At 37.7% G+C, this 18662-nt stretch overlaps 1 protein-coding gene across 2 annotated transcripts in view; it reads left to right on the plus strand.

Moving 5' to 3' along the window:
• The window catches only part of pappa2 (pappalysin 2), a 55938-nt gene that overhangs the window by 6229 nt on the left and 31047 nt on the right, over positions 1–18662 (plus strand). For both annotated transcript variants that reach the window (XM_058393867.1, XM_058393868.1), the window contains exons 3-8: positions 7462–7607; positions 12026–12319; positions 12703–12895; positions 13926–14047; positions 17594–17776; positions 18177–18480. In XM_058393867.1, coding sequence (XP_058249850.1) covers positions 7462–7607; positions 12026–12319; positions 12703–12895; positions 13926–14047; positions 17594–17776; positions 18177–18480 — 1242 coding nt within the window. The remainder of the gene's footprint in view (positions 1–7461; positions 7608–12025; positions 12320–12702; positions 12896–13925; positions 14048–17593; positions 17777–18176; positions 18481–18662) is intronic.

Below are 18662 nucleotides of genomic sequence, written 5' to 3' on the forward strand. Positions count from 1 at the left end.
CTTACACATTTTTGCACAACAGGGATTGTTTAAACTAAGATTTCTTATGTTAGTGAAACAGTTTTTCTCTTCTTATCACCAATCATGTAAATAGTTAGATACTGTGACGGTGAAGCAAAATATAAGAATATAGTGCATTATGTATTGTTTTAAAACCCATATTAAGATTCGTTAAAAAAAGTGGAGGTTTTTGCCAGAGTAACAGAACGCTGCTAGATTATACAGCAAAGTATAGCATATATTTACCATACTGTTTGTTAACAAACTGAGAGGGGGACCATTATTCCCTTTTTGGGCAAGGTGTATTGCGTATTGATTTTTCTCTTGATCATGGTATAAGGATGTAATTAGTTAAAACAGAAAAGTAGCACTTGGCCACATTCAGAGGATTGCATGCATAAATTTTAAGTTGTGGCTAGGAATGCTAAATGGTAAATATTTTGAGCTATTCTGTAAAACTGGCACTATATGAGACATTTTGGGGAAATTGAGGTGTTCCAGCAGACTGTCCCACTGTTTGCTTACATAATAAGTTTGAATGTAAGAAGCACCATGCTTCCAGGGGAAGATGGAGTGTGTCCAGGGAACGGTAGGTGGTTTGGCTAATGAGGTAGACCTTCTGGCATGTTACAAAAGGCCATTAAGCCTCGGACATTCTTAAACCACCAGGGCAGTGATAGGCGGTATAAAGGCTTTCCAAGCATGAAAGCGAAGGAGGAGAAAAATGACATGTTACATATTTGAGTAAAAATATACTTCAGAGTTACTCCAAATAACCCAATGCTATTTTTTTTACAGCCAGGAGAGAGGCTGTGGTTGCATAAACAAATTCAAATAATGAGATTCAATAAGAAAAATATTGGGCAGAATTTGAAGGAAAAAGGGTGCTACTTGCATGAGGTATTAATTTTACGAAGATGTCTGTTGTTAACAGGAATGTAAAACAGAAATTAATCAGGACAAAAAAATCTATGCTTTCAACATGCAACTGTAGTTTCACTCTTTTACTATTAGTTGTATACAATGGGTATAACAACAGGTCACCACTGATTATTACAAATTTAAATTAACAGTCTTTTTATATTTCTATTTTAACAGGGCCTTAGTTTTAAGAATATAAAAGGAGGGTTCTTCTGGATTTAACATGCGGGAATTTGCTGCCTCACGAAAATCAGTTCTTAATGCCGTAAACACCCTATTTTATTTGAGGACATTTCTGCTGTAAAAATTAACACGTCAAGGAAACAACATTAAACATTCATTTACCTATTGTTTCATTCCAGATTTTTACTGTTTACTGCAAGTTCTTGTTAACTGAGCTTTGTAAAAATGTAAAAAGTGACTCTATCAAATGGAAAAGGGGCAAGCCAAGATCCTCTTTTTCCAACTGAAACACCTCTGCCATCACTATGCATTTTACACAGCTATGTAGTGAGCTAAACACTTCCAAAAAGGGACCCAAGGTGTGAGCTGGCTTTAGGCCTTTTTTAATGGAAGTGGTGTGTGAAACTGCAAAAACAACAGCCATACTAAGTTAAGATTAGGACATCGCTGAGTTACGGTTCAGTATACATCGCGTGTTAACGTGCAATATAGCCAACTTGCTATTATATAAAGAGATTTAATGTTTAATATCTTTCAAAAGTATATAAAGTAAGTACAGACAATTCATGTAACTTGTGGATGATTTTATGCACACAGGACATTAATAGTCTTGAGTGCATAAAAATCCACAACAAGCTTCATTACCATTATTGTTAGCCTACAGTGACATCACTATTATGTCAAGGTTTAAACACAACATTCACTGAAAGAGATGCACACAAAATGTGATCTTACAGTAATTTTTTAAATGTTGTTGTTGTTCTTTTGGCTGCTCCCTGCTCGGGGTCGCCACAGCAGATCATTTGGTCCATGTGTTTAGATTTGGCACAGGTTTTACGCCGGATGCCCTTCGTGATGCAACCCTCCAATTTTATCTGGGCTTGGGACCGGCACTGAGAGTTAACTCTTCAGTGGCTGAGTTAGCTCCCTGCATGGGAGTCGAACCCGTGCCGTGGCAATGTGAGACAATAATTTTTTTAATACTCTCAGATAATGCTTCTACAGTGACATAAAACTGCAAATGTAAATGGATGTCTGCTCTAGATGAGAACTTCATTCAGAGGTCTCAAGAAAAAAAAACCCTGTTCTTTCAGGAAATGATTTTCTCCTTAACCTTCCAGACCTCCTTAGCATAACTGATAATAAAAGATTTTGTCATTAACTCAAACATGGCATTTGTGTCTCTTGACTGTCCCTCATGCTAGGCTATTTTTGGTGTTTTTCTACTCCTGCCTCCAACAAATGTTTTGGCCAGCCTCTGCACACTGATGTCTGAAGGTCTGAGATGCTGAGAGTGTGTCAACTTTCTGAGGAACGTTTGTTAGGACTTCATGAGTTAGTTGATGAGAGACAGTTGCCATAGTCATGGACCTTCATGTGGTAACCCTCAGTGTTTCTGTCAAGGTGATGGTGCAAATCTATATACTGCAATAGTCCTAGTGATCTGACTGGAAATATGTTAAAAATCTGTTGAAAGTCAGCCATTATGGCAACAGGCTCAGCATTGAAACAGATAAGAAATCCCTGTGTAATAACACATACACACCATCATATTATACATTCAGTCAAATGCAGTCTTTCTTTACTTCTTTCTGGTGGTAGGAAACCCCAGAGCTAGCCAACAATCTCAGCTGTCATCCAGTTTATAGTTGGTTTCCAAATTAGTTTATAATGGAGTGGCATGAGATGGTTGAGAGCTTGTTCCTTTTCTTTAGCTGTTAAATAGTAGAACAGAACAGCAAAGGTGCTACGTAACTGACTCATCTTTAAAGAAGAACCTTTGGATTTTGGTTACATTCACTGAGAGCTGGAAGTTGAAGGTGTATGCCTCCATCAGCACCCTCTGTCATGAACCTGATGAGGTTTTTCAGACAGGCATTTCTGCTGGGGCAGGGTATGTATTGAGTGTATGAGATTGTAGTTTTATACCAAAAATGTCAAAGAATGCAGATCTTTGCAAAGATTTTCACATTGCTTTGGTCTTCCAGCATCAGGTAGGTAGCTACCTTTAGATAGTTTAACTAGTTTCACTTTGCTCCATACTGTGCTCAGTGCCTGGTGTGTTGGACTTCATCAGAGTTCAAGGTAATGATTCTGCATTTAAAGTTTAAATGTGTTGATCACTTTTGCACTCTGAACAGTGGATTACTGCTTTATATTTATTTCAGCAAGCTATTGTTGAAGCAGACCATTTGAAGCATATGGAGTGTTGTAAGGAATCCCCAGAAGCAGGTGGTGTGGGATATATAAGGCGAGACGATACACAGATCCAAACAAACAATCCAAATCGGCATGCAGAAACCTGGTCAAGAAAAGAGGCAATCTGCGTAACAACAAATCCAAAACAGTAATCCAAAAACATTAGCCCACAAGGCAAAAATGCAGGTCAAACACAGTAAGTCAACGAACAGACAATGAACAGCTCGGTATGTAGTTAGCACTAGCAATAGTTTGTATTGAGTCTAGGCATGAGCATGACTTAAGTGTCCTTCGACCTCGGGGCTAAGTCAGTATTTGGGTGACGGTTCCCTCTGGCGGTTGGGAAGGGGCATAACTGGTGAGGTTGTGACAAGTGTTCTTGCTAAAATTTATTGTCAAGTGGCACAGTCCTTTGTCTGTCTTTCTAAATGCCTTAGAAAGACTCTATTATGGATAGGACATTGTCTGTCAATATATTCACTGGAGTCTTTAAAGGATATAGGATTAAAGAGCTTAAACCTGCTTTTTGACTGAGATAGGGGCCTTGAATTTCCACTACTTGGATGGAAATTTCTCCAAGATTTGGAGGTTTGGAGAAGGAAATCATCACTCATCACTGCATTGCAACATACATAATCCACAAAGAATGGGAATGGTGGATGTGGTCAGCAGTACTCCCTTTTATAACATAAATCTTGATTTATCCATTGCTTTTGGAGGAAGGTAATTTTCCCATGATAGTATTGATCCCTCTGACTGTGCCAAGTCCCAATAAATAACCATCAAAGTAACCATAACACCTTCAAACTAACTTAGATTTCAAGGAAAATACAGAATATTGAAACTGTAGACTATAGACAATTTTCTTAGCTTATAAAAATAAGCTAAGAAAATAAGCTAAGAAGATATGCTTCCACGGCCTCTGGAGAGTCATAACACCTATCAAGCCATCACTGTGTAATCTGCTAACTAGCAGCTGGGTGGTTGATATAGACTGGTGTAATCCCTGTAGCATGCTGCAGTGAATCACGGCTAAGCCACTTAATGAGACAATCAAGCTGTTCATTAGCTTTAATGATTTGCCAATCTACTGCTTTGAGGAAGATGGATTTTCATAATTAATAATTTGTTCATTGATAGCTAGACATCTTCAGCTCCAGTGTGGTAAGATCATAGCCAAATAAGGGCCACATGGTTTCACATACTCTAAGACTGAGTGTTCTTAGTAGCCTCTCTTCAGCTGACTCTGAATTAGAGGTATTGGCCTTAATATCAGAGAAACTAGTCATTTGGTAAGCTCTAGAATGGAGATTTTGCTGTGATTAGAATTTATGGGAAGAAGCTTGGCACTCTTGCGTTACTGGGTGGCTACACATTATCACATTGAACCACAGCCTGTCACACAAGGTGTTGAACTTTTTTTAATAGATGTGTTGTGTGAAGAAACAACAGCTATATGGAATTAAGTCCAAGCCTTCCTACTATGATAAACTAATCTAAAAATATCAGTTTCACAGTTTCGTAAATAACACAAGCCAATGGTGAAAGTTCAAAATCTTTGTACAAACTTGTCTTTGCACATCCTTTTGCATATAACAAAGACCAAAAGGAAACTAGAAGCTAAGTACTCCTTATTCTTTCTGTGGAATAGGATTTCTATACATACACTATATTGCCAAAAGTATTCGCTCACCTGCCTTGACTCGCATATGAAATTAAGTGACATCCCATTCCTAATCCATAGGGTTCAATATGACATCGGTCCACCCTTTGCAGCTATAACAGCTTCAACTCTTCTGGGAAGGCTGTCCACAAGGTTTAGGAGTGTGTTTATGGGAATTTTTGACCATTCTTCCAGAAGCGCATTTGTGAGGTCAGGCACTGATGTTGGATGAGAAGGCCTGGCTCTCAGTCTCCGCTCTAATTCATCCCAAAGGTGTTCTATCAGGTTGAGGTCAGGACTCTGTGCAGGCCAGTCAAGTTCATCCACACCAGACTCTGTCATCCATGTCTTTATGGACCTTGCTTTGTGCACTGATGCACAGTCATGTTGGAAGAGGAAGGGGCCAGCTCCAAACTGTTCCCACCAAACTTTACACTTGGCACAATGCAGTCAGACAAGTACCGTTCTCCTGGCAACCGCCAAACCCAGACTCGTCCATCAGATTGCCAGATGGAGAAGCGCGATTCGTCACTCCAGAGAATGCGTCTCCACTGCTCTAGAGTCCAGTGGCGGCGTGCTTTACACCACTGCATCCGACGCTTTGCATTGCACTTGGTGATGTATGGCTTGGATGCAGCTGCTCAGCCATGGAAACCCATTCCATGAAGCTCTCTGCGCACTGTTCTTGAGCTAATCTGAAGGCCACATGAAGTTTGGAGGTCTGTAGCGATTGACTCTGCAGAAAGTTGGAGACCTCTTCGCACTATGCACCTCAGCATCCGCTGACCCCGCTCCGTCAGTTTACGTGGCCTACCACTTCGTGGCTGAGTTGCTGTCGTTCCCAAACACTTCCACGTTCTTATAATACAGCTGACAGTTGACTGTGGAATATTTAGGAGCGAGGAAATTTCACGACTGGATTTGTTGCACAGGTGGCATCCTATCACAGTTCCACGCTGGAATTCACTGAGCTCCTGAGAGCGACCCATTCTTTCACAAATGTTTGTAAAAACAGTCTGCATGCCTAGGTGCTTGATTTTATACACCTGTGGCCATGGAAGTGATTGGAACACCTGATTCTGATTATTTGGATGGGTGAGCGAATACTTTTGGCAATATAGTGTATTTCTGTTGTCACATCTGTACTCATTCGCATGCAAAAACTGATCTCTGTTTAATCACAGTGGTGGGAGTGTCTTTAAAATATATACACTGTATGGCCAAAAGTTTTTGGAAGTCTAACAGTCACACCCGTGTGTACTTCTCAAACATCCCATTCCATACTAAACTCCATTCTACTATTCAGTCACAAATTAATGAGCTCAGGCACTGATGTTGGGTAAGGAAACCTGGGCTCCAGTCAGCACTCCATTTCATCCTAAAGGTGTTCAGTGGGATTAAAGTTAAGGCGTAAGTTGTACTTCCCTATTATTTCAAGAATCATTTTCTTTTAAACATTTCCCCAGGTGATGATAGAAAAGAGTGTTTCTTGAATTGTTTGCTACAATTTTTCCCGTTGGATATAAAGGAATATTTGCAACATGTCGGTTCAAGATGGGATATAGTATATTACCTGGGGTTACTGGTCATTTTATAGTAGGTAAAATACAGTGTAATCTTTCAAGATGTGCAGTCCATAAAAAAATTGTGACAGATTCAAATCATAGAATTACCCCAGCTCCCCATGTAAAACTAGTCCAGTCTGAGAAAGACTTCAAGTTTATTTTTTAACAATTCATGAATTTGACATAACCATGTCAACAGTAAAGTAATCGTCTGATTATATGCCATCACTAACTATAACACCCTGACATCGCAACAACCTTAGTGCTAATATGCAGCCAACTTATTGCTACATAAGTGAAATCTGTCCACACAAACCTTTCTTGCAGAAACGTACACACAGTATGCACACACCATTACATTTGTGTAGCTTTTGTGAATTTTTTTATGCACACAAGATTACAGTATTACTATGACTGCTAACATATGATAATTGACACTTTATTAAATTGGTATTTAGATACTGAAGGTCTAACACAATCCAGAGCAATGTACAACTGAACAATTGAGGGATCTTAATTAAAGATATTTCTCAATGGGTTTTAAACTCATGACCTTCTGATTGTCAGGGATTAAACGCTGGATGTAAATGGATGTAAGATTGGTTTCTCCAGTGTGAGTCAGTGTGCACAGCTATGGAATGGCAGCAATATGCTGCAACTGCACCTCTAGAGGCCACTAAATTCAATGATATCTTAGAGCCAGAATAGATACCTGCTTATCCTGGAGATTAGGAATGTATTACTTTCTAATCTAGTGCTCATCTTTTGATGGGACATTTTAAGAAATTGTTGTCCTTAAAACATTTGCTTAAGCAAAAGCGCATCTTTGCTTTATTTACGAAATTTAGTTTCAGAAGGGTTTCATTGTCTGCTTTTAGCACCTGTTTTTCCCCATAAGCAGCTGACTGTAATTGAATCTCTCTAACACAGGGCTTACCTGAGTGTGAAGGAGCTAAAGGAGTTGCTTCACCTGAACAGCTCAAACACACTGAATGTGTTCTTTGCCAAATCAGCTCAGGAAGAGCTTGCTGGGGCCGCTACATGGCCATGGGCCAAGGAGGCCCTTACACACCAAGGTGAGCTCTAACTTCAGCCCAAAATCCTTCAAAAGAATACTAACACGGTCTAACCATTAAACATTGATACAATAATAGTTTAAATGCTAAAATGTTAAAATGCATTTATTTCAAAAATTAGCATTTTTTTCAGTCTTCTTCTCATGTCTTTTCTGATGAATTTGTTTAATTTAAAATGTAATAGTTATGAATATCAACACATATTATTATATATTTATATTTTATACATTAGCATTCCATACACCATACACCAGCATTCCAGACACTCAGTGAATTAGCATTAGATATTTAAACATTTACCGTAATGACTAAGAACACAAATATTTACATAGGTCTGAGGCCAGGATTGATATTTCCTGAGCTAGGCTGAAGTTAGTATATTTTCCTCTTTATCCTTCCACAAATTTTTGATACATCTTCATTTTACACTACACACATTTTCACTTTTTTACTCTTGCTGCTGCAAAAATGCACATAACCCTCCCTTTATCCTTCATTTTCCTCTTTCCAACATTTTCTGCCTGCTTCCTCCTTATTCACAGCACTTGCGTTTTACAAGATTAATGGGCCATAATCCCGGGCATAAAAGGAAACACTTGCAACACGCATAGGTTTCCCCAGCAGACTGGCCTTTATCATGACCTTTCACTGAAAGGTACACGGTAAAAGGAAGGAGAATGATCCTGGACCGACAAACAAACAAAAACACAAGATGTGTTCTTGCCCTGTTGCAATCTTCGTTCACCTGCCAGCTGATTTTATGGTTCTCGTTGTTGCTATGTTTTTGAGCTCATTAAAAGAGAATGGAAATGCACTTACATAATGGGAAGGCCTCTTATGTAAGTGCACCTCCTATTGATTTGTGGTGAGTAATCAGACAGTTTGAGCTTGGCTTCACCAGTTATGACTTAGCTAATGAGATCACTTTGGCAGCTGCTTGAAATTTGGACCCTTGAAAAATAGGCTAGCACAATTAATTAGTAACAACTTAGTCCTTTAACCATGTAATTTATATAATATTTCATACACACACACACACACACACATTTATATATATGCACACACACACTCACTGTCCCCGAGTGAGCAACAGTTTTGTGGTTAGAAAAGCTTTCTTGATAAAAATGAGTCTGAGGAATGATTCGAGCTGCCAGGAATGATATAGTAATCATATAATCACTCTTTACAAAAAGAAATCACCTGGTCTTCTTCATATTTTCAGCTGACCAGTGAGGTTGTGCCTCAGATTCTTGTTCTTGGCTGAAAGGAGTGGATCCTGATGCTGTTGTAGCTCATACACCTCAAGGTGGTGCTGTGTTGTGCATGTTGAGATACTTTTCTGCTCTACATTGTTGTTAAGAGTGTTTATTTGAGTTACTATAGACTTCTTGTCAGTGCAAACCAGTCTCTGATCACACTCATCAACAAGGTGTTTCAGTCTGCAGATCCTCCACTCACAGGCACCAAGCACACACGACCACAAAGTCACAGAGATCACACCCAGTCTCATCACTTTAGTTCATTGATGTTTGAGAGTATTAATTTATTAACAGCTCTCTTAAGATCCCACCACAGCATCTCAATGGGACTGAGGTCTGGCAAACACCTTGATTTTTTCTTCTTTACCCATTGATTTGTTGATTTGCTGGTGTGCTTTGGATCATTGTCCTGTTGCATGATCCAATTTTGGTGCAATTTATGTTGTTGGACAGATAGCCTCACATTTATTTCAATAATATTCTGGTATAAAGTAGAGTTCATTGTTGTCTCATTGACTGCAGGTTTCTCAGGAACTGTGGGTGTTAAACCAACCCAAATTATCACAGTTCCTCTACCATGACATATGGTATGAGGTGTTTCTGATAATATGCTGTGTTTTGACAAACGTGGTGCTGTGCATGATGACCAGACATCTCCAACTTGGTCTCCTCAGTCTGAAAGATATTGTTCTGGAACTTTGTGGTTTGTTCAGATGCAGTTTTGCAAACCTAAGTCATATACCCTATTCTCTTTGAAGATCAGGAGCTTTGACCTCATCACCCTTCCATGACAGCCATACATATCCAGACTTTTTCTGATTGTGCTGTCATGAACATAAACACTGTGCTTTCAGACTCCAGTAGCTCACATGGCACTTGGGCTTTTCTTTATATCTCTGAGACTCAAACAAGATGACATCAGAGAGGAATTTGCTGGGATGCCCAGAAATCTGTTTTGTTTTGTTATTGTGACCTGAGTTTATTTTTGTTTTGGTGAATTTTGGTGAGAATCACACAATTATTTTGACACTGTGGTAACTCAAATACGCACTCTACAACTGTGCTGCACAGAAAAGCATCTCATTCATAGAAAATATTGGCTGGTCTTTATTTCAGTCTTCAACTGCTGAGTTTTGGTGAGTTTTTCTGATTTCTCTAGCCTCAGATTCTTGTTCTTGGCTGATAGAAGTGGAACTTCATTTAGTCTTCTGCTTTGTTGTATCCCACCCACCTAAATGTAACTCATGTCCTGCAGTCTGATGTACTTTTCTGCTCTCCACAACTGTAATGAGTGGCTATTGTAGTCATTTTTGCCTTTTTGTCAGCTCAAACCTGTCTGGCCATTCTCCTGTTAACCTTTTAAATGTTTTTTTTTTTTTTAAATATCACATTGGCAATGACAGTAAACATTCGCACACTCTCAAGGCACCTAAAAGAAATATAATAAATGAATAAATAGTTCATACATAATAAAACTTTTAATGGCTAAAAATTACACAGCTTGAGTTCATCGAATTAAACAATAGTGAGACATTGGCTTCAAATTCAACTGGCATAAAACTGACTATTTATACCTGAAAAACCTTCATTCAATCTTAGGAAAAACTGTGGAAGTTATAATAAGTAATCACAATTTAGTAGTGTAGCAGTTTTATATAAAAATTTCTGTAAATGAAGTCATAAGAAAAGCTTACCCTGCCTCCTGCCTAACCTTAGTTATTTGAAATGTTTTATTTGAGTTGGCTTGTACAAATTCATACAAATTTGCAAAAGTGAGGTCACACTGGAACAGGAATGCATCCTGAATGAATCTTTAAATAATGATAAGTATAATCACAACTATAATGACATCTAAAAACTATAATTTATTGTTTTAATTTTTCACAGTTTGTGTGTATTTGTTTTCCTGTGACAGTACCAAACCTCTAAAATGACTTCATCATAAATGAGCAAAAGGTTTGGTATAAAATAAACTTTAGATACTTTTTCACTCAAATATCAAGAGAAGCTATTTATCATATTTCTCTAAAAGATACAGCCAATTTAAATAAAGATATTTTTCTAAAACATGCCAAATTATTGATACCCCCAAGGAATATGAATAAATGCAAAGAAAATGTTTACTTGCCTTTTACCCTGGGTTCTAAATATTAAAGTGAATTACATAGAATTTTTTTCCATTACCATGGGTGAAAAACAAAGAAATTTTATCACAAATATATGGTTGTTTATCTGCACCAATAAAGTATTGGAAATAAAAATTCACTAAAAAATGAACAAGTTAAAAATACTAGTCAGTGGAGTTTAGACAATAGCAAAAAGGTTTACATGTTTGATACAGCTGGAACATTGCCAGGAATTGGAGTTAATACTATAAAGGGCTTAAAATGTGTATAAAAGTGGACCAAGATCCTTTGGCAAGTGCCTTATCATAAAACACTAAAGGAATAGACTTTTTTCACTCTAGTTCAATCAAATGTTAATTGCAAGGATGCTGGATGTTTAATTTTTGAAATTATACATTTTTATATTTGTGTTTAAAGTATCTCTTCATGCAAGTGTTACAGATAAAAGTAAATATAAATAAATACAAAAAAATACCATCTGATTATTTGCAAAACAAGGATCCTGATTTCTTTTATCTGGGAGGAAAGTAGACTGTTTTGCTTTTGTAACCACAAATGATGTGTGTCTACCAGACGTACCTGGCCAAGCTTGATTCCTCTCCATTTGTTTCTGCAAAACATGGGACATTTTTAAATATCACAGTCTATTACTCTTAAATTTAGTATATCAGCTGTATTCAAATAGCTTGTCTGTGACTCCAAAGTCTTCTTGGAGGACCTTACAGATGTCCATGCAAACTCGATTCTGTTTTTAATTAGTCACAAAATAGCTGTTTGACCTTCAGTAAGATAATAGCAGCATCCATTTTAACATAAATTATTCCAATTATGTAAATCATTTCAGACTTTTAGGTGCAGCTATATATATATATATATATATATATATATATATATATATATATATATATATATATATATATATATATATATATATATATATTACTTTGTTCTTTTACAATACTATTACAGTAGTTGGAAATGAAATATTAAAAACTTTTCTCCTTATGCAACATGAATATATTTTCTTTTCTAGGTGGAATGATACTGAACCCATCCTATTTTGGTACTGTTGGTCATAACAATACCATGATCCATGAGATGGGCCACATTTTTGGACTGTACCATGTCTTCAAGGGGGTGAGCGAGCGTGAGTCATGTGATGACCCATGTCAGGAGACCATCGCATCCATGGAAACTGGAGATTTCTGTGCTGACACGGCTCCAACCCCAAAGTCCAAAGCATGCCAGGACCCTGGCCTGGTCAATGACTCCTGTGGATCTACACACTACCATAATACACCCTACAACAACTATATGAGCTATACAGGTAAGTAGGACTGAACTGCTAATGCAACAAATTTTATATTAAAAATGCATTTTTCTAAAAAGAAACATTAAAAAAATTATAGATACTTCATGAATATGGGACATAAAAGTGATTGTAAGATGGTTTATATTTCCTTTAAACCTGCTATCAGAAATTTCCTTGATCGTGTTAAAAAAAAAAAACATGCATGTAACATGCATTGCTGAGCTTACATGGTATGGTGAGCTTTCATCTGCTAAAATGATTTCATTACATGGATATAATGACATGACTTCAGAATGATCTATAAGTGATATAGATCATGAATCAATATTGAATCAATTCATATTCATCGTATTAAATTCAATGTGGAGTAAACAAAAACTTTTAAAACTTAATTACAGATGATAACTGTACCAACCACTTCACACCAAACCAAGTAGCTCGGATGCACTGCTACATTGACTTGGTGTACAATAACTGGGTTCAAGACAGAAAGCCCACTCCCATTCCTCTTCCACCAATGGTGATTGGCCAAGATGATGACTCTGTGTCCATTCACTGGTTACATCCAATTAGTGGACCTCTCATGCAAAGGTGAGGTAAAAGTCAACAAGCACAGTATAATAAAATCAGTTATCATGTAATTTATATAAGTAAGTAAGTAAACAAGTTTATTTTTATTTCTACTTCAACTCAAGTCAGATTGAATGAAATACAGTTTCAGGGTGCATAACACTTACAACCAATAAACAAAAAATAACACTTACAATTAATATACGAAAATATACAGCAGACAGACATTAACCAGTTAACAAATACACACACGTACACTATATATACTGTATATACACCAATCAGCACCAACAAAACTAATAAGGGGCCATGAATAACATTCTCATTATTTGGGATATATTTAGCAGCATCATTTCTTGAAGTTGATGTGTTGGAAGCAGGAAAAATGTGCAAGGTTAAGGATCTGAACAACTTTGACGAGGGCTGATCTGTGATGGCTAGTGGCTAGACAACTGGATCAGAGTGTCTCTAAAATAGCAGATCTTGTTGGGTGTTCCATTTCACAATAATGGGGGCCATCTTTGCTCCTGGGAGCATTCAAAACTTATACCTTTATACCTTATATACCTCTCCCAGTTCTGTGTTTCAATACAATTTGACTATGGAGGCCTACGGAGAGTTTCTTGAAATTCATGGCTTAGATTTTGGTCTGACAACTTTGGAAAAATTGATTGAGACAACCAAAGCAACCAAAGCAAACAAGATTAACCTGAGCTCAATTTGGAGTGCCTGTAGCTGAGGGTCTGAATATTAAATGAGTTATTTCCGTTGTAGATTTTTTTCAACTTGCAAAAAAAATTCTAAAAACCTGTTGTCATAATTGGTTTTTGTGTACCGATTAATGGCCAAAAAGTTAATTGAATCATGTTAAATTAAATCTTTAACAATGAAATGTGCAAAAAACAATGGGGCCTGAATACTGTATTAATTTTCCTTTGTATTCTAATACTTTAAGCTCTTTTTATCTTCTCCCTATGTTGCAGATCCATAGACTTGAGCTTCTGTGTGTGGTCACACTGTTTGATGTTGTTGTGTGTGTGTGTGTGTGTAGGGAGGAGGGAGTGAACTGTCAGTTGTGTGATGAACACGGAGCACTCCATCAGTATGCCTACAAGGCCTCCTCACCCCATTCCTGTGACAGCAGTGGCTACTGGACACCTGAAGAAGCTGTGGGTAAGTATCTATAATCTGAAAATGTTAGTTTAATGATCCTTAATCCATTAGTGTGTAACACAAGCTAACCATCCTAAGTCCTTCCTGGTCCTGTTTCGTGTCATGCGTCTCAGGGGAGTCTGAAAATTGAAACCTGACTGACATATGAATTGTGTAGAGTTGATCACGCCATTCGGCCGCGAACAGTGAACAATTTCAAAAAAACCAATACCAGCTCTTTGATTAATGAGGATCCAAAGCTCAGGCTGCTCTCACTTTTGAAGGCTTGCTTGCCAGGAGGATCCTCCTGGCCAGGTGCGTGCAAGTCCTCAGAAGTCTGGAAAAACTTAAGGGCTAAATCCTTAAATAATAATTGCCAGGATAAAGAAATCTCTTGTCTTTGCCATTGGAGAGATGAAAAAAAAAATGAAGAAATTGGCATAGCTTCAAGTTTTGGTAATATTGGGTAGCTTCCACACCTGGCTTGTCATAAAAAAGCTATGCTTATCCTGTATCACTTATGAACTCTATTCTTCATGTAGCAGATGTTACTGATTATTTCAATCAGAGCTTTCTTAGCTGTTTGCTGCCCACTCACTGACATGTCATGGATGAGTATGTACTTTTGAAACATGGAGCCAGATCTGTGGAAATCCTCTCCTTATATGTGAGTTCCTTGAAAAAACACACTCTGCCATGAAGGAGGTTAAGCATAAAATCTTCCATTTACATGTAGCAGGGAGTAGGTTTTGGACACAAATCTTGTTTTTCAAAACAGATTGATGAGATACAAACCATTAGTTTCTGAAGATGAAGAACTGCAATGCTAATAACTTTAGAGTTGGAGTATCTTCAGATATGGCAAGTAAGATTTAGTGACACTGCTTCAGTGTCTGTAATAAATTTCACACAACCTATTGTTTTGGCTTTATATTCAGACAGGTGATAAACCATCCACTGACTACTAACTGTGAGTTATTTTGCCAATCTGTTTATCACCTCAGAAAAGACTTTTTAACTCAAATGACAGCAGTGTTTGTGCAAAATGAAATAATGCTTGGGAGAATGCTACAGTAAACCAAATGAATTAACATTATTCATTCCAAGTGTTATAAAGACAGTTATCTGATGTTTGAAATGTTGTCACTTTTCTGGCTAGCTGTCTTGCATAGGCAGCATGTTCTATAAGGTGTGATTTGTGAGATTCAGATTAGGGTTAAGTGCAAGCAGAATGGCAGAAGAAGCAGTAATGCACAATGGAAAAGTGTCCATTATCATAGTAACGTGTGTGTATGTGTGTGTGATTGTGTGGAAAGCCCTAAGCCACAGCTGTAAGAACAGGGGGATGTTTGAGGTTACTAACAGAAGAAAGGATGATGTGTACGCAGATCTTGCCACAGTACTTTTCCCAGAGGGGGCATTTGTGTTGCATCTGATACAGCTATTAATTCTGACCTTGCTCTGTTTCTCTCACCAATTGAGTTTTTACGGTTTGCCTTGGCTGGCTGCATTTAACCTTACACACTCGAGGCCATGCTGGGCGCAAAGGAACACACTTGGAAGGGATCTGTCTACCTCTCTCATAAGTCTGTCTGTCTATCTGTCTATCTGCTCTGTCTCCCAAGCTGTATGTCTCTCCCGAATGTCTTTATTCCCTATTCACTTCTATTCTATTATGAACATATGAATGGTAAATAAAGGAAAAAACATCAGAAAATATATTAGTTTTGAGCTACCACATGCCACTAGAACAGCGTACCTTGTCATGAATTCTTGTCTATGAAGTCTTTAGATCTGTATAACAGGGATACTCCCTCTGAAATTTACTCAATCTGTGATTCGTTGAGTGTGGTAGAGATTTAAAGACTTATATCATTTCCATACTCATCCAATCATGCCTTTGTGGAGCCTTTCTGCCTTGTGGCTGGAGGTGGAGTTATTCCTGGAAAAGATCACTCCCGTAAGGAGAGAAATGCTTTATTATCGGATAATGGTGATCCATTAGATTAACTTTAAATTGATCTCCATACTAAGGAGACAAATAAACCCAGACCACGGCAGCTAAACAGCACAACAAAGCCACAGTTTATTTCTTTGTTATCTTCAGGCATCTTTATATCTGAATGTGTTTGTAGCATATTTTTTATTATTTTATTCTATGATTGCCCTTCTTACATTCTATCTGTCTAGACAACAGTTTATCTCAATAATGTTGCATTTTATCTTATTCTATTGTATTCCTTTGTACTGGATTTTGTATCTTTATAGATGTCTGTCTCTTCTGCTATCTATCTGTCTGTCTCTTTCTTTAGTTCCAGCTCCATTTGTCTCTCCAGCTGTCTTTCTTCATATCCAGGTGTCTGTCTCTATGTTTCTCCAGATGTTTGGATGTATCTCAAATTGTGTGTCTCTATGTTTCTCCAGATGCCTGTCATTCTAACTGTCTGTTTCTCCAATAGTCTGTCTACCTGTCTTTCCACCTACCTGTCTGTTTCTTGTCTATCTATCTGTCTGTCTTGTTTTAGAGTTAACTTGAGCCTTACAGCACTGCTGGAAGTGATGTGCTACATACTGGAATACCATTTAATCTGTTGGTTTAGAGACTAGGAGACTAGGAGTCTGTGTGTGTGTGTGTGTGTGTCCAGAACGACTGTTTATTCCTTTGGTAAAGAAATCACTCTTTTTACCTTCTTCATTTTTTCTCACACAGACGTTAGCCGTCACTTTAATATATTATTTTAAATCTCTCACATAGACATTCAAATTAGCTCCCACTAATAAATTATTTTTCCGCATCTTGTCCATCCCAATTAACTTGCCAATCCATTTTGCTTGCCATGTTGTGCCTGTGCCAGGTTGTGCCTTGAGGTCTGGAGAAGTGCGCTTCACAACAGCTGCCAAGACTTTTTTTCCCCTGAACTGTTCCCACCCCTGATCTTTTCCCCACCCCAAAGCCCATTCTCCTTTCTATTACGCCCTTTATCTTTCGTTTGCATCATATTTGTTCCACCTCCATCCCTAAATATGCATTGACATGACAACTTCTATACATTCTGCTTATCTGGCATAGCAGAAAATTCCTGACCAAATTCTCTTTACTCTAGGCACATAATGATTTGTAGCCAAGACGTGGCAATTTGACAGCCAAAAGTTCTCTAATGCAAGTGGGCACATTTAAAGGCAACCACAGCTTGTGTCGCATTTTATTTTGGGGGCCAGTGGTGACCAAGGTTTAAGCTGTGCTTTAGGACCTGCTCACATTAAAGTGTTCTAGCCATCAAGAATTGCATGATCTCATAACCATCACTGCACAATGGTATGTGGTCCATGTGAAGTGGTTACTGTGGGCCAGCTTTACCTTACATGTAATTACTGTGACAGTTTAGTAAATGGCACTTACTCCCTTATTTTTCAAGAATGGTGTGTGTGAGTGTGTTATGAAAGCAAAACAGGAACATTTTTCATGTTGTGCTAATTTCTACTGATTCTAATAAAGAATTGTCTTTGTAGTTCAATGGGAATGAGAAACATATAACATATATGTGATTATGTCTGTGTGTGTAACAGGTGCTCCTGACGTGTATCAGCCGTGTGAACCTAGCATGCACTCTTGGAGCCCCGAGTTCAGCCTGTATGAAGCCAATATGAGTTCTCAGTGTCTTCAGACTGGAGGATGTGTTTTGCACTTGTACTTTCAGTATCCAGTAGTTCCAGACACACTAACTGTGTGGATCACCTACATCTCCTTCAGTGAGTTCTATAATGAAAGATATATTTATATTATTATTTTACAGTATATATACTCTTATGTTCCTGCAGTCTTTTCATGATTCCTCAGATTTTTACACTGACTCTTCACAAAAAGTTTCTTTAAGTCTGGGTGAAAATCTCATCATTTAAATAACAGGACAATTATAGAATTAGGACAATAGAAAAATAATTTAGCTATGTTATAATGGGAGTCTAATAGAACAGAAACTGCTGTATAATAGCGGAACATTTCTTTTTTTTTAAATTTATAATCCAAAGCGCTGCAACGGATGCTTTTGCTCAGATTGAGCTAATTAATAATTTGTCAGATTTAATCATTTATCATATATCATATAGTCACCTTCTTTGAAACATTTTTATATTTTATTTGTGCTAATAGGCAAGCAGGCAGTCTCTGATCTGGAGTTCATCCTGGAGACAGGTGAATCACTTCACACTGGCCCACAGAATGTTTTTTGCGATATTCCTCTGACTCTACGTGCCACTAGTAGTAAGAAAGTAAAGGCTGTCAAGATCTCTACCTTTGATAAGAAGTTGGAGGTTGATGCCGTGCTGCTGACATCACGACCCCAGAATCCTCACTGTTCTGTCTGTCGTCCGTTCATATACCATGTGCTACGAGATCCACCCATACGGGAAGGCAAGAGCTCTGTCACACTCAAACAGTCCACATATACAGACAGGTAAGATGCTTTACACACACACACACACACACACACCTGTAAATCTAAACTCTATCTATCTATCTATCTATCTATCTATCTATCTATCTATCTATCTATCTATCTATCTATCTATCTATCTATCTATCTATCTATCTATCTATCAAAGTACATAAATATAGATCTTTTGCAGATATTGCTTC

The sequence above is a fragment of the Hemibagrus wyckioides genome, linkage group LG07, assembly GCF_019097595.1.
Source record: "Hemibagrus wyckioides isolate EC202008001 linkage group LG07, SWU_Hwy_1.0, whole genome shotgun sequence".
Taxonomy (NCBI): domain Eukaryota; kingdom Metazoa; phylum Chordata; class Actinopteri; order Siluriformes; family Bagridae; genus Hemibagrus; species Hemibagrus wyckioides.